Genomic DNA, 18,577 nt, shown 5'->3' on the forward strand with positions numbered 1-18,577 from the left:
AACACGCGAGCATTCTGACGTGTATCTCCCCCTTTCTTCCCGCCGTGACATCGAATCTTAATACCCTCCGAGCGGACACACGCGGTCTCTGAGACCTCTTTGTCCCGGCCCGTATACGTATTTACGATCGAGAAACAAGAATAATCGGACAAGCGTATCCTGCCGGCGAGAAAGAAACAATCGAAACGATCGCGATTTGTCCGCCGTTCAAGCCCATTAATCCGTTCCTCCTTAAGGCTATATTTAAGTTAGTTTACCGTTTTCTAACTATGAATATCTGATGTGAATAGATTCAAATTTTTAATTTGTAATCCTGCCTGTTTTTCAAAGTTTTAGCTGATTAGCTCGGTTCAGTCGAATTTATTTTTCTTGAAAGGATTAGTATGTGTTTTTTTTTTTTTTTTTTGAATTTGAGTTTTGAATTTTGAAATATATACACGCGATATCGGTGCAGCAGATATATTCGGCTAGGTTCAGCGATTTAATTATTATCAAGAGCAGATATTGCCGCCCGCTTGAGAGGTTATCTTCAAAGGGAGAAAGATAAATCGTATTTTATATAAATTACTTTTATCGAAATGAGTATAACGCGGGATATTAAAGAAAAAAGGAAAGAGAAAAAATGTTATCGCTTGATCCGTTCGATAGGTTGAATCGAAAAGAAGAAATTGAAGTTAAGCTGATTCGATCGATTGGTCTAATTCCTTCAGAAATGAATTGGCATACGATTTCAATTTTTCGCGTAGTTCGTTTTTTCGTAGAAAGAAGAAGAATCGTAAATAATTCCAAACTAAAATCACCACGCTTCTTCTCCCCTTCCGAATAAATTTTAAATTTCGAAACGGATACGATCGAAAAGTTTATATTTATACAATCTTCGATCTCGCCGTACCGATGATACAGGTATCTGCCGTATCAACATAAAAATCGCAGACGAAAACTTCGGGAATTTCCGTGACTCACGACTCGAGACACGAAGCCCGGCAATTCCCCGAGAAATCCTTCCCTGGTGAAATCGGCCGGCATATTATCTCTATGATATTGCACGCGGGCTGGAACGGATCGCAAATCCTGGAGAAAATTCGAAAAACGAGGAGAGGCAACCAATGCGGAAACGGATCGATACGGTGGGCCGGAGAAAGGGACGCGCGTTATTTACCAGTGCATGCGTACCAGATGCACCAAAGCCTCGAGGATCCTACCTGTCCAGGCGTCGAAGTTACTTCATTCGGAGGCAGATACTTATTACTCACCGTGTTCCAACACCAACGTTTCCCAACGCGTTTCTCCAAATAGGATCACCTTTTGTAATACTCGAATAACAATAAAATAGGTGGCTTTCGATTCCCATATTTATTTTTACCTCTGAACAATGAATGAAGTTTTTTTTTATCGATACTCGAAATTTTTTTAACGAGATTTTGCATCGAGAAGATTAAATTATTAAACTTGTTTGTGTATTTCGATTCGAGTAATTTTTAAATTTCGATCAACTATTCTTCTCCAACTGTTTCTTAGAAAGAAATCAAATTACTTTCTGTAATTCCAATAATTATATGGTGACTTTCGATTGACATATTTCTAACTTTGAATAATACTATGTGAAAATTTTTTATCGATATTGGAAACTTTTAACACTTGTATGGGGAAGATTAGATTATTAATATTTGATATTCGACTGATTGATTGAAGATAGATATATCAGAGGATGGAAATTGTATAGAATAGAACTGTATCGAAACAAAATGTTCGATCTAGTGAATTCTGGGTTAACTGGCCTGTTATAAATGAAAACGAAACTAACTATGGACTAACACACTTAATAATTCAAAAAATTAGCTGTCTATCTACATTGTCTGAAATAAAAAGTTACAAAAGCAATAATGGGGATAATCGATTCTGTTATACGAATTATTTGTATAATTTGTACACGATCATTTTTTCTATGAATGAAAAAAAACTTTTCTCTAATCTTCCAGATTTATAAGCGCGAAATATTCTGTAAGCTAAATTTGAACGAACGTAAAGAAATTTCAACAAACATTTTCTTACCTTTTTTGTATTAAAAATTGATCGCACAAATCCCCAGACATCATTTTTATCACGATTGTCGACAGAAACGAATATTTTTCACGCGATTAATTATTCTTCGCTCTTTAAAATAGAATTTTCGATGTAACATAAGAGATTGTTAAATTGCCCAAACATGGGTGCACACGTGTGTGTGTGTGTGTGTAACACACAGGATGGGGAAAGCCAACAAGCAAGCGATTATGAAGAGGCTGATAAACCCGACTAGGATTACGCGAAAAATCGATTAGAGAGTCGGTGGTCCAGACTCGTTACAGGCTCTCCTCCGACCAGACGAGAATACCCACTTACGACACCGTAACTTTTCCATCAGATATAAAATCGTTCGATTGCAAAACGAACCTTGAAACCAATAATCCTAATCTGTTTTATCTATACTCTCCAATATTCCCCTCTCTTTCTATAATAACAAAATAACTTCCTCATTTCTCGTAATACATGCAAAATTAAACAGAAATATCGAAAATTGGATCTTCGATAAATCTGATGTTGGATAAGTTGTGATTTGCGAATAAATGTATATTTTCCATTTTTAAACATAGGAATACTTTTGCCTTTATAATTTTTGAGCGGGAATTAAAAGTAGCCCGGTATCGCCCAGTATTCAAAACTATTCTCAAACTATATCCATTAATATTTTTTTCAATATCCACATCTTCTATCCAAATTCATTCATGTTGAAATAAATAAATATTTTAAATATTTTCATTATGAAACTTCTTGCGTAAATTATTGTAAATAAAAATAACTATAACAACCCCTCGAAATCTTCTTCGTGATATCTCAAATAGGGGTTAAAAAAATTCAGATTCTGAGATAAGAAATTGTTGAAAACCATTATTAAAAATTATGAAATCTTTTCTTCGAGTAGAATTTGTGTGAATTATTCAATTTTATCAATTTTACTGGGATTGTCTGGGACACACAAGTTACTCTCTGGTTGGACGAATATAATTGATGGATGAACTCGTTTGGTCGAATCCTTCAAAATATCAAAATTTAATTCTGTCCAGGATTGATCGTGATAAAACGTTGATAAAATCTAATTAGATCGTCTTGACAATTTAATAAACGATCTCAATAATTGTTCTTAGGAAATCCGTTCGAAGAATTCATAAAGAGATTGAATCTTGAACTGTGATTTGGATAAAAGTGGGTCAGTGTCTATATGGATGAAATCAGCGAATAACAATCAATTGCATCTTTTCTTCTAGGAAGAAGAATCTACGAAGGTACCTGGGTTATGATTGCGTTCATTAATTGATCGAGTCATAAAAGAAAATTCAATGATTCTTTGATCTGAATTGCTGAGTCTGAATCTAGTAGAAATAAGAAACTGGGTTAAAGATGTGACAATCCAAAAGATCCAAGTGTTAAACGCATGATAATATGTACGATTACATCGTTTTAAATTACTGCTTATGTCTTTTATTATTTCTTTCTGTGTGTGTGTCATATTCCATAATGTGTTCTTGCATGTTTTTTCAATTATAAAAAGGTCAATTGATCAATGAACAACATTGTTTGAGTAAAAATTCATTTGCACAGTGATTACGACAATCGTAGAGAAAACTAAGTATTATTTTTTACACGCATTGAGTGTTTAATTTTCTTATAGTTTAAGATTTATATAAAATTATTAGTGACATTTCATATTGCAATTCATCTTTTTTTTTTTTTTTAGCAGAGAAAACATCTTCAGTTCCTATTTCCTATTTTACTCTGACCAAATATGATTCACAAAAAATATGTAAATATAAAAAAGAATATCTCTTCTCTTTTATAAAAAAAAAATCTCATTTTCTTCCAAGCTTCATACAATTAACGATGTTTCAAATTCCTTTTTTTTTCTTCTCATCTTTTGATCATTTGTTGCCAAACAAGTATCTTTAATACTTTTGATACATATATTTTTTTTATAAAAAAAATCTCATTCATACTTTCAACGTATGATATAACTTTTTGTTCTTCCTTTCATTTTTTCTTAATATACATTATAAAATTCAAAAATTCAAACATTATCTTCGATATCTCATTTTAATTTTTCCCTAAAAAAAAAAAAATAGATCTCTGATCGAAATCGATCGACATAAAATTTCGAAATTTCAAGTGGGAAAAAACTGAAGACGTCTTTGATTGCTTCGTTGCCAATCGACCAGATCAATTAAAAAGCGGACGCAATTCACGTCCTTCTTATATCTCGAGTGAATGTTTAAGTAACCGCTTGGCTTATACTTGTCCGCGCGTATATTTATACAGGATGAGCTTTCAACGATTGGAACACCGACAGAGTCACCATTCCCAGAGACTTTAATAGATACTGTTGCACACGAGCAATCTTCGACAAACATTCTCGATTTTATAATTTAAACACATCGTTCAGATCAATGATCCTTCATAGGCGGCGGATCTAAATCGGATCCACTGATGGAAAAGGAAATTAATTAATCGTTTCCTTATTTCCTCGAACGAAATCTAATCTGAAATTCATGATTGAATCATATATGATTTGGCTAAGATTTTGCAATATATATATATAAATATATTTTTTCTTTCTAAATGAACGATTAAGGAGAATTTCGATATCTATTTCTAATACGTATTGGAATTTGTCCAAATATATTCGCATTTCGTTAATCTAAACAAAGAGACGAATCACTTCCCTGGAACTGTGATCACGTTTTATCACTCGTGTGATAAAGCACAACGATTCGCCACTTTCGCCTACACACACATTTCAATGAAATGTTGTTTCAATTTTAATGAATCGCATACGCAAAAATTATTATCAATAATCACTTCTTTTTTTTTTAATGTCGGATAACGATTATTAAATAAAGTTTGTATTTTATTTCTGATTTACTTTGTTACGTTATCTCAATGCTATTATTAAATTAAATTTACGTGTTTAAGATGATTTAAGAAAAACATTTTATTTTATATAATATATAGATATTTGTTATTTATTTGCATTAAGGAAGATATGAAATACATAGTTATTCTATTTACAATTAATATCGATTGATTATTTATGAAGGTTATACGTTATCTCTTCAATAGTTCACTCTAAATCACAATTGTTATATTATATACAAAAATTGATTTTATTTTAACTAAATTCCTTCTTTTGAAAAACTTTGTTCCAAATCCTAATTTAATTTTTTTAATGAATTGAAACGAAATAGAAATGCATTGCGTTAACTTAGATCAGATAGGTTAGATCCACTTCTCGATCAACATATTTCTAAACATATTTTAAAAATCATTCGTCGATCAAAATACGTTCAAAAAAAAAAGAGAGAGAGAAAAGATGAGATAGAAAATAAAAGTTTAATCTCCTAAAAGTGTCGCAAAATAAAGAAATCAATTACCACAATATGAATCGGTCGTCAAATGACTTCCTTTCCCACTGGGCCAAGAACCACGCGTAAAAGTGGTCAGTGAAATTGCCTGTGAATCGACTCGCGTGAACAAGTCGCTCCCTTCAGGCGATAAGGCACTCGTCGCGAGGCATTTGAGCCCACGGTACTCAGAGACAAGCTGCACTTGAAAACACTTCTTGGAGAACTCGAAACAAGGCTGGCAATGAGAAATCGATCGCCGCTCTATCTAGAAATCATGTCCCCTCTTCTCTCCGACTTTAACGCGATTTCTATGACATTTTATAAATAACTAAATCGCGACGAAGACCTTGTAAAGAAGGCGGTGGAGGTGGAAGTGGATTCCTTTAATCTTGGATTTTCTCGAGTGTCGGAATGCTTTTGAGATTTGCGCGCGAAGGCTTATGGAATACTCTTATGGATTGGAATCTGCTATTTAGAATTCTTTTCGATATTGAACGGAAATATTATGAATTGTTGAATTTGAAGTTAGATATTTTTAAGATGGCAAAAAAAAGATTTTTTTAATTTTATTGTCTTTGAGACAATATCTAGATATTCTTTTACTTGAGATTGATTTTGAATTTTGTTACTTCAACAAAAGATTTTTAAACCCATTTAGATTTTTTTATTTGACATATATATATATATGCTAAATATCAAAGTTATTATTGAAAAATTACCAAGATCGAAATTTGAACGATGTTAAAAAATTTTAAGTATAGAAATGAGAGTTTGCCAGCAGTTAGATTTAGAAAAAATTAAATAATAATTGAAAAATAAAAAAATACAAGAAGATTGTATCTATCTTATATTATATGAGTATTTGTAAAATAATAAAATTCTGTGTATTAATCTAAATTGGCCTCGATAAATTTAAAAAAAACTGGATAAACAAGAAGTTTTATTAAACATTTCATATTATCATTTTAAATCATAGAGTATATTAGAGTATATTGATTGCTGTATTATGTTAATAATTAAGAAATTTGTAAGAAAAAAAGAAAGGAAATGATACTTAAATCATAAAGAAGAATATAAATATGTATATTTAATGCATCGATTTCCTTGAATATCGTGTTTTCTTGCTTTACAATTTATAGAAGGTCATATCCATTTTCTATACCTCGACAAATTAATAAACTACACTCGATAAAAACTCGATCCATAGATTCATTGCAAAATATTGATTCATTAACAACTAGATAAGAAATATTTTTTCATATCCTTCCCTATTAATTATTTTTTTCTTTTCTTTTTATCAATCTAATATTTCATAAACCATTTAACATTATTATACCCATGTTATTAATACATGACCTGTTAAATCAATATATAAATTTTCATACTTGAATAAGTAATGAAGTGAATTGTATTAGATTAAACTTAAATTAATTATTTCTATTTCGGTTAAAAATCTTGCAATAAAATAAAAATAAATTGAACGAGTATAATCTTACTTATAATGACAAATCCTTTTAAATAAAACTATCGATCACTTAGAAATTTTATCATTTTCAAAAAATTCTTGGAATAATAACCAACTATCTGAAACAAAATTTCTCAGAATATAACAAAATTTTCAAAGAATAATATAATAAAAAATAATGTATCAATATATATATATATATATTACTCTTTATGAAATCTATTTCCGAAGAAATTTGCACTACAGCAAACAAGAAAATTTCCCAAGAATGGAAAATAAAAATGAAATCTTCGTTCGAAGTATAATAAAAATAAAAGATCCCTCTAACACACGTGTATGAATTAAAAATAGAATCATTCATGAATTAATAAAAATATCCTCGAATTCCATCCTATCGTGGATCCGATGGGGGAGGGGGTGGAGGGGGATAGAGAGAAAAAAAGATGGAAATCCTTTTTACCTCGGCTGTCACCGGTTGTATCTTTTTCTTTCGCCGAGGTGGACACGTCCAGCTGGCCATTTCCAGGCCGGGGAAAAGCTCCAAAGATTTGTACCTTATGAAAAATATGGTAATGCACGCGGCCTTATACTCGATACCGTTTTCCTCCTCCCCCCTCTTTTTTCTTCTCCTTTGCATCAGGATGGGGGTAGCATTTCCTCAAGATTTTTAGGGGCTTCCACGAACTTGATGGAGCCCGTAATTTGAAAAGTTACCCAATCCTCGGTTTATATAAATACCGATTTCTCTTTTTTCTTTTTTTTTTTTTTTTCGATTGTTGTAGGATTTCTTTTTCGAACGAAGATAATTTCTTTTCGGAACGAATTGATTTAATTTTGATACTCGATCGCTGGCGCAAATACTGGATGGAAATTGATGGAATCGAATTGAGAAAGAGGAGAGGTTAATTGCGCGCGAGGTTAAATTTATTTTTTTCACGCAACATTTTGAAATAAAAAGATCGTCAATCGAATCATCTTCCAATTTTTTTTTTTTTCTCTAGAACTCGTCTCTTGGCAAATAGAAAATTTACAGCGACGAATGGATGGATCAGACGATCGAAAAATAAAATAAATAATTAAGAAGTTGGATAAATTTGGATTTATACCCAGCCACGATAACTCCAACAACTTAATTGTTGGCACTGTAGTTAATTATTATCCACCAGAATATCTTTTAAAACTCGTACACCAATAGGAATCGAACATAAAAATTTAAAATTGCACAAGTTTCAAGCTAGTTGCACCTGCTTGATCATTTTACGAACCCGAACTACTTCATTCTTGGCACTTGTTGTCAACAATATCTGTGTAAATTATAGAGGAACAGTGACTTTCGTAGCTGCCAAAATATTTGAACAAATCACACAGAGCAACAACAAGGGGTGCATAATATGAAGAAGAGGTCTTCTCAAGTTTCATTCACTTGAGGCACAGACGGAGGAAGCCTGTTTTTCGAAGCAATCGAATCACCAATGAACCGTAACCACCACCTCCCCTCAGAATAAATCATTTTAATTCAATATCCGTTAACTTCACAGTCGACTTATTTTCACCGGTGTTTTAATAATAAAGAGAAAGCTACACCATCATTGAAAATGAATGAAAAATCGTCAAGCCTCGATAAAAATTCAAGAAACAGTGGTTCAAAAGAACGACTGTTAAAATTTTTACTTGTGAACGGTTTCATTGTACAGAATATCTCATGAAGAGATTGACACATTCGTAATTGCGAAATAATTTAATTATTTAACAAAGGAGAATCAAAGAAAGGAGGAAACAGATATGATAGAGATTTCAAAGAAATTTTTCATAGAGAACGGAAATTGATAGAATAACTTTTCCATCGTGATCGAATTAAAAAAAAAAAATTCACTCGAGTGCAATTTATTTGATAAACACTAGCTTTCGAGTTGATAAAATTCTTTCTTCGAACGATGGATAGAGAATAATTCGCGTGATATTTTTTAGAGTGAAATTCGTTTTATCGGAATATAATGGAGTAAGTATTATTTAACGATAAATTTATAAACAATAAAAATCTAAATATATTATATTGTCGTAATTGAAGTCATGTTGTAAAAACGAATTGGTATATAATTATATTTAATATTTCGTGGCTCTCTAACCTTAAACACGCTTAAACATTTGATTCGATGATGAAAGAAGAGACTTCGATGGGTATTTTAGAATTTTTCTTTGAAAGCTTTGAGAATGGTGAAAAAAATAATCCTAGATGATCCAGATTGTAAATGGTTATATTAGCAAGTGGGAATTGATAAAGAAACGATATCAATTTTATTAAAAATATTTTTCTCGTTTTTAATAATCGTCTTTAATAACGGGGAAAAAAGCGAAATAATCTATAATTTTAAGCAGTTTGGTAACTTTGTTATTAAATATTCCTTTTTCTTTTAAATATAATCGTCGATTCCATGATTATGAGAAATTTTTCCATTAAATTCGATCTTCTTATTACGAAACAAAAACAAGCGATACAGATAATAAGCAGCAATGACTAATGTATCAGGTGATAAAGAGTAAATGAGAGGAGGAACTCGTCGTTTCTCTTATCAAAATTTCCACTTGATATACAATACACATTTTACAAGCAACTATGAAATACCATAATTAATCCACGCTAAAAAAAAAAAATAATCATCCTCCAAACACAACAAAGAATATATCTCCTTCCGTGTAAAAGAGAGTTCTATATTTATCGTTTGAAAATCTAAGAAAGGAAAAAGAAAAAAAAATTATCATCCAATTACGTAACATCACACGTTAATCCATAAAATTAATCGTTCTCCAAAGATTATTTGAAAGTAAATATTTCTCTCTCTCTCTTTTCCAACGATTCCGTAAAAAATCTTCTAAAAAGTCTGAAGAAAAATAAAAAGAGAGAGAGAGAGAGAGAGAGAGAAAAAAACTGTAACATCAAGGACCATCTTTTTCGCTTTAAATCCGTGCCTTAAAGATCGTTGCTCCGATTCCACCTATAAATATAACCGCTCTATAAATGCTGTTTGCACGGTTCGAAGATTTGCAGAAATTTCTTCAGCGGTCAAAATCTATTCCCTCACTTTTCAACCGGAAACGAGAGGTTACTTTTATTAGATGAAAATTGTATCCCAAAACCGAAGACAAGTATTCACACGCCAAGTTTTCATCGATCAGTTTCTAACACGATGCTATAGATACCGAATGGAACAAATAACGCAATCATCCTCGAGTTATCGCGGATAATTCAATAGAACTATCGTCGTGTGTCAAAGACATAGAGCTAGACTATATATTCGCGGCGAGCATTAATACCATCACCGGTATCGCGACCTCAATTAGGCTATAACGTCTACAAGAAATTGATAAAAAATGGTAAAAATGGTAATTCGTGAAGATAAGGTGAGATTAACACGTTTGAAAATGTGGAGAAACGTGGTGATTGGTTATGATAAACTGTGTTCCGAAACTTGGCTAACTTTCGTTATCTAATTAGCATGATATATAATCGGGAATTTAACAAGTTAAATTCGATTGTTTCAATTAATTAATTTTTCCATTAACGAACGAATATCTTTTTCGATATATATTATAATAATAAAGAGGCTTTGATAAAGCGGTTTCAGAATTTTCTTAGAATTTTTCAATGGATATATAATGAAATTACGATCGATAACGAAAAGTTGAATCGAAATAATAACCAATCAAAACATAGGGGAAGAATTTTATTTAAAAGATCGAGGCGATAATTAGAACTTTATTTGGATGTTATTTTAGATTATTTTCAGGAATAGTTCGAAGCTGGTGAAAAATAGATCGATTACATCCACTTAGATGGTCAAGAAAAACTTTTCAACATTCTTATCACCGCGCAGTTTAAATTGGTAAGATTATCAAGTATTGCAAATATCTCGAAAATTGGATCGAGAGTATTAAATAGATTAAACAGGTTTATCCTAAATCTTATTATTTTTTTTCTTTTTTTTTTAACACGAACATCGAATACTCTCGTCGAGAAGTGATGGAGATAAAATTTAAAATATCACGTGTAACGGATCAATTAAGCTTCAACGAGGGAAACAAGAAAGGAGACATCGAATCAACTCGGGCGTGATAAGGAGAGAAGAAGTTTTGGGGAAGGAGGGGGGGAAGCACACACCGTGGCAAAAATCCATCGAAATCGGATGACATTTCGACGGTTTGGCAGTTTGCAAAGCTGACGCGAGCTCTGCCCGTTTCTCTCAACTTCTCGATGTGATCGGAATACGATCGAGCCAAGCAAATTATTCGTATCGTGCGAACCTTTACGAATAATAATCGAGGAGAAGCCAAACTCGGAGACACGGATCGATGTGTGTACTTACTTGTTGATCACGTCTTTCTCTGTTTTTTCTTTAACCATCTTTGCAACATGTATTGCACATTTTGTAATTCAATTAAAAGACTTATATATATATATATATTGGATTATAGAATTTGTCTGTTACTGTTCATACTGTTTATCAGTTATTTCAGATTATGTGGTGGATACTGTACGATGAAGTAACGAACGATTGGATAACTATGTTATTCAAGCAGTATGAATTTTTTGTGACATGTAATTACGTTGAAACGAAGAATATTGGATAGCTATCATATATAACCATGATATATCTACTGTGATATAAATACTTGTAGCATATAAACTTTGCAACTGTGCTATGAAGCGAAGAATAATGAATAATTAACAAAGAAATTGAAATACTGATAATGATATTACCTTACCGTATACGTATTGCTAAATCAGGTGACTAAATAATGATTGACCATATTGCATATTAAAATGAAATCGAACACTTATGCAATTAAAATTTTCTGATCTTTTCGTATTTTTAAATAATTACATTATCAATTTATTTAATCAATTGATTAACAGTGATGACAGTGATTTCTGTAGGAATATATATATTTTATACTTTATTTCTTGGAAATATAATTGCAATCGCAATCTAATCTAATCGCTCCTCTTGTATTGAATATATCAAAAGACACTTTTTTCTTTATCGAATAAATTCTAAACTCGTTTCTGAATTAGCATACATCGTTCAATATCATCATCGTTATTATAATTATGACATCATTCAATATTATTATAACTTATTCAATACCGTGGCCAAGAACTGTCCAAGCTTGGCCATGTAAACAAAGCAAGAATGGCAAACAAAGCTTAGAAATTCGGAACTGAAATTGAACTCTAATTCATATTACCTCTCAGACAACGTTCCAATTCAATTTTGACCAACACGAAGAAACCTAACAACCACACGTGGAAACCTTCGAGCATTAATAAATTAAACCTATTTAATGCTATTTCCAGAACTAAAAAAGGAAAAAGAGAAAGACTGGAATTACGTAATACACACGATTGAAACAATTTAGAAAGCCTAATTAATCCGAGCAATCATCACGAGTCACAAAGAAGTATTTGAATGTTTATCAGGTGTTGGAGAACGTAAGCTATCGGAGCGACAGATAAGCTCGCGGAAAATATGCGAAGATTCTTATCATTCCGACATAACGCGAATAATCAGGTGACTGAACTTTACGGGTCAGTTTCATTTCAAAGCTTGCCAAAAAATTTGACCGGTCTGTGCCAACTGGCCGTGCCGATTCCTCGAGCCTTGCCTCTTCCTGCCTTTTGGATCTTGGACCAACGAATCATTGGAGGACATTATCCAATTCTTATCTCTAATTTATTCTTCGATGATTAACAGACTCCTCGTGAACCCAATTTCTTTACAATTCTTCGTCGTTGTTGTTAGAGTAATCGTAGTTTTCGAGAAGCTGCGATGCGAAAGCGAAAATATAAAAAGTTGAGAAAAATCTAAGGAAGAAAGAATTTCACTGACCTGTCAAAACGTTGTGATGCTTGACCGATATATTTTAAAGAACAATCGATTGACAAAGGTTAGGAAATAGTTCAAGGATCTTGTCAAACACAATCCAACTAACTTAATCTCTCCACGATGCTTTCAAAGCATCCCCAAGAAATCTCATCCTAAATCCACACAGACCTGACCTGTTCTGTCAGAAGAAAATCGCCGGAACTCCATTCGCGTATTTTTTTTTTTTTTTTTACCATCGTTCAAAATATGAATAGAAACGGGATAATGGTTGATAAATTTCAAATTAGCGATAGAGAGTGATAATATACTCACTTGAGAGGCGGCATCCACGAGGAAAGTGGCGGCAACGAGCATCAGCAACAGCAGACAGCCCCTCGGCAAGGTAGAGTCCCTCATGATGAGGACCTGTTCGTCCCAGTTCTTCTCCTATCGTGCCCACTCGCGTTGCTCTATCTTCTCTGTGCACTTGGATCGTTGGTTGGGAAACCTTCTCGTCAACGCATGACGAGTGGAGTGGAAACGCGCGACCGGTCCCCCTTTCCAAGGCCACTTTGAAATCTTCGGACCTTCACGAGCCGACTCGACGAGGAGGAGGAGGAGGAGGAGGAGGGCCACCAGCCACGGGGAGTTTGGACGTACGAAACTTGGCCTCGAGTCGGCAAACGCGGGACACGCAGGGACCGTACAACAGCGCACCGGTGTTCGGTAGCGTCTGAAAGGCCGAGCGCGCCGGCAAGATAAAACTTTTTCAAAAGCCCGGCGCTTTTCCCTCACCCCGCCGGATCGCCGACAGATTCAGCTGCGTTCCCTTGCGCTCCGACACTCTGTCTCTCACCCGCAGACTTCCTCTTTCTCCTCTTGCTCTCACTCTGTCTCTGTCACAGTTTCCCTCTCCCGCTAGGCCGTCCACCTACTCCCTCTCGCTTCCGCCCACTTTCGCGCCCCTAACGCCGTCCTTGTCTAACCGTGCGCGTTCCGTGGTCTACCCCCACCACCGCCGAACCCACGGCCCTCCCCCTCCCCTCCTGTTGACTCCTTTGGTCCGTCTTTCTCCGTCGCGCTCCCCCCACCCGAAACCGTCTTTCTCTGGATACCCCCCACCCAGCGATATTTCGCGAGGATCCGTTGTCTTTCTCGTTCCGCGTGCTACGTACGTGCTATCGTCTCTCTCCTACACGCTGCTCTTTCTCTATACACGTAGAGAATGGGGAGAAGTAAGTTGTTCCTCCAACATCCCTTCCACGATTCACAATCGTTCCATGCTCGCGCGAGGCGACCGGGGACCAAAAGTGGATGTACATGTACGCGGGTTCTTTTAATGAGATTAAATTGCAGGTCCTGGATACGCCAAAAGTTCTTTTTTTTTTTTAGAATTCGATGGAATATTAAGATATTCTTGAAATTGAATCATAATCCGAAAGCGTGTGAACAATCTTAAAACAAGATAAGGTATCGTTCGTTTTTCCCAATCGTAGATGTCTTTAAAAAGTAATTTTTAAAAAATCCTAATTTTTGAAGTGTATTTCGTTCCTCGTGATATCGATCTTTCCAATTTTTTTTCTAATTCAATCTAGGTTATCCGGTTGAAAATTCACGAGAAAACAAATCGAATGGCCATCAGCGGCGACGAGTCGTTCCGGAAAGGAAAAAGAAGATAAAAAAGAAGGGGGGGAAAAAAAAAAAAGAAAAAGAAGAACCGCGTGCGTTCGCCAACGCGTATATTTCTTCCTTGTTTCACCCGACATAACCTCTTCGTTCAACCGGAGGATCTGTTGCGCTCAGCAACAGATGCGAGGGTGATCTTTTTTAAACGGGTCAACCTCGCCTCACGCGTATCCACTCGCATTTTCTCCAACGAGAAGCGAGACTCGTGGACCTGGACTCATATAGAGTAATATATATATAACAGTCAATTGATTATAGTCAGATTAATTCGTGATACATAACCTACCATAACTAATGATCAACAAATTATATAATATAGAATGATCAACTTTAAAATTCGATCTAGAATATATTTAAGTTGAGTACAAATAAGAATAGACAATTAATTAAATGTCATTGTCTTTGTTTAAAATTTAAAAGAAGAAAAAAATCACATTTTTTTGGTAGTCTAAGATATTCATTTAAAATTTTAATAGTTTTTCGAGTTTTTCATACTGTTCGATTTTCTTGTTTGAAAAATATATCCCATTATATAGATATCCTATTTTCAGCTAATCTAACTACTTTTATGAAATATTTTATACGCTAGACAACGGTTTCACAGAACAATATCTTTCAATCTAACTAGGAAATATGATTAATAAAAGATTTCTAGATAAAAGGAGAACTCTCATCATCGAAGGAAAAAATATATATTATTTCAAGGAAAGAGTTGGAAATCAAAGAAATGCGATGCGTCAATTAGAAAAGCACATGTTGATAAATGAAGGAAAGTATTCTCTTGATCTTTAAAGATAGGTGAAAAAAATGAAGGAGAATATCCGTCGTGGTTATAAACTTGACCGGTACGAGGCAAAAATGTCCAAATAAATTTCCTAAAAACAAAGCAAACTTGTCGACGATTTATAGTCTGACAGCTGAATTCCTCGATTGCGTGTGCCCTTCGGCAGTTTTTAGACAGTGGCTCGAATTTTTTTTCTTTTTATTTGATCGAAAGATCAGTTATTTTCAGTTGTTTATCTATAACTCTTCTGCTTCAGCATCTACTTTATCTTTTTTTCCTTTCTTCTTTTTAAACAACCATCGAATGAATAATTAACACCATATCCGATAACTTACGTATATTAAACTATATTTAGATTACACGTGAAACATTATTATTGGAATATATTAGATTAGAATTTAAATAGAATTGAATAGATTTTCAGAGAAATAGGTGTATTAATATACTGATAAATTAACTTGCATTTACTATTATTTATATTGAATCATAGTTTAAATAAGCCAGTATTAAATCATGCTTGAATCATACTTTTAATCAAATAAATTTAATCATATTATTGAAAAATCGTAATAATTGTTGAGATATTATTATGAAAATGAATAATTCAAAGATTCCTGAAAATAATATTTTAAATAATTAAACATATAATATATTCAAAGATTTTTTATTGCTATGATCTATAATAATATTCAATAAATGTATACGAATCTGTATTAGCATATATGTACAAATATATTATATTGATAATATATTTAATACCTGTTAATCTAATCAACTTATCATTTTAATTAACTTTGCGAATCAATGGCAACAAAATATAAATATTTATTGCAATTTTGCTGTCGGTAAAAAAGTTAAATTTAAGTAATTAATTTAAGTTTAAAAGAGTTACAGCACGTCCTTATTTAATATCAGTTTTTAAAAAAACGTGAAAATTTCCTCATAATTTTATTTCTAAAAAAAATTTATATCTATCTTATCATTATTTATGATATATTTATTTTATCATCAATCGATATATAAATTATTAGAAGTTGTTAAAGTTATATTCTGAAATACCGACCTCAAAAAAAAATTATAAGCGTTCTTTACTTTTAATATGATATAAATTTTATTCATACAACTATTATTGATTCTAAAACAATGAATTGAACTTTCACAAATAGTTAAAATAAATAAATAATATGCAAAATATTAATAGTTCAATTATTATTTTTAATGAAAAATTTTTAAATGACATTATAATTATAATAACTTTAAATAATGCAATGTAATAATGTTCAATTACTATTATACAACTTATTGCATTAGTTGTATCCAGAGATACGAATGCATTATTATAATCTCAATGGAAAGTCATGTTATAAACGCAACACTAAAACGCGATTATTTATCAATGCAAAACTAATTCTAAATTAAAGAATGAATTTAACATATTATTTTATAAATAAAATATAAATAAATAATTCAAACATTTCAATATAATATAACATTCATAATATTAATGCGATTTAAACGCGATCATCATTTTATCATAATTAAAAAAATTAAGTTTCTTTTTATTCAACTCTAACCCAAAATGCAAGAGATTATTTCGCAATTTTAATTCAAATCATAATTAATTTTCGCAGCATTAATAAAAAAAAATCGCGATTTGCGATATCTATCGCATGTGATATCATTGAATGATAGGCCGACAAGTATATCGGCTGATAAGTCTTCTACTACTACTACTACTACTACTACACTACTACTACTACTACTACTACTACTACCACTACTACTAGTACTACTACTACTACGTATTAATACTACTACTATTGCCATTGTTACTTTTAAAAACGTGACAAAATAACAAACAAAAATAATTCCCCATTCTCTATAAAAAAAAAAAAAAAATTCAAAAAACAAGAAGTCATTCGTGCCCTATTCATGGTAATTTATCTTTTTCTAGCACAATGTTTGCTGAAACTAAAATCTAAACTTGATTTTTCTAATCGCAAATAAAAAAAAGAAAGTAACAAAGGAAGTTAATAATGAACATAATGATCTGCACATCTGCAAAATCTCGAGCACAACGCTTGTTTTAAGATTTCTAGAGACCGCGAAAATTCGAAAAATCGATAGGTAAAGGCAGAAACGAATGACATTCTTCATTCTCGTTCCAGCTTTACACTCGATTCTTCAAATTTTATTTCCAGAAGCAAGTTGTCATGCAAAAATGCCCTATACCCGACTGTGACAATCTGCCCGGTCTTACCTATTTATAATTAGCAGACATACCAGAAAATATATTACCTGGCAAAACAAGCACACCAACACGTTCACTCCACGCTTCTTGTGTATGACACTCGGACGCAAAAGCCTACATTAGGGAAAACGTCCCGGGACAGCCGAGCTTGGCAAACATCTCGCATACTCTAACTTTACGTACCATTTTCCTGAAATCGACCGACGATGGTTAGAAATTTATTGCGTAAAAGGCGATAAAAATAGTTTTAACTCAATAATTAATTAGACATCTAACAAATTAATGTTTTTCAATTCAATCTTTGTCAATAAATATACTTTATGAATTTAATGAATTATTAGTAGTTTTAATAAAGAAAAATATGTAAAAAGGAAGAAATTTATGTATAATAATTAATAATTTCATTTATAATAATTAATAATAAAAAAAATAATCAATCCTTAATGTTTATAATTTAATTATTTATAAAAATATAACATTATTTCTTCAGCACATTTTCGAAAATGCAAAAGCAATACTTAAACTTGTTATTTTGATTTATTTGTCGCAAAATATGTTCTTACATTTATTATATTAAAATTTAATATATTTTTATATAGAGGAAATAGAATTAATATCTTAATATTTCAAATTATAATATAATTGATATTAATTATTATATTTAATTATATTGAGTTATATAATATAATCAAAATCAAATTAATAAATAATTATTAACTTTTGAAAATATTCATATATTCACTATATTTTGATTTTGAAAATATTTTTAATTATATTATTTATGATGATTATTTAATTATACTCAAATGAATTATCAATATTATATAATTTGATAATACTAATTATTAATTTTATTTGATACAACTTAATTATATTAAAACTTTATTATTTAATATAAAATTAATCGTTAATATCATTTCCTCAAAAATCTATTTGTGCAAACCTATCCAGATCTAACACAAAGATCCAACATAAAATATAAAAAAAAGAAATATTATTATGTTAAATATACCTACGATCATTATGCTCGTATAAAATTCTATATATATAACCAATCACTCATATCGATTCAGATTTTTCGTCCTACATATAATT

General features: G+C 31.9%; 1 protein-coding gene across 1 annotated transcript in view; it reads right to left on the reverse strand.

The window, feature by feature from the left end:
* trol (terribly reduced optic lobes) overlaps positions 1 to 13,577 on the reverse strand; it is a 154,505-nt gene extending 140,928 nt beyond the window's left edge. Inside the window, exon 1 of the mRNA XM_086905912.1 lies at positions 13,095 to 13,577. Within this exon, the coding sequence (XP_086762038.1) occupies positions 13,095 to 13,178 (84 nt within the window). The 5' untranslated portion in view covers positions 13,179 to 13,577. The remainder of the gene's footprint in view (positions 1 to 13,094) is intronic.
* Positions 13,578 to 18,577: the final 5,000 nt, after the last annotated feature.

This window comes from Apis florea, unplaced genomic scaffold (assembly GCF_048593485.1).
Source record: "Apis florea isolate Af1SG1 unplaced genomic scaffold, ASM4859348v1 contig_2492_pilon, whole genome shotgun sequence".
In the NCBI taxonomy this organism is placed as follows: Eukaryota; Metazoa; Arthropoda; class Insecta; order Hymenoptera; family Apidae; genus Apis; species Apis florea.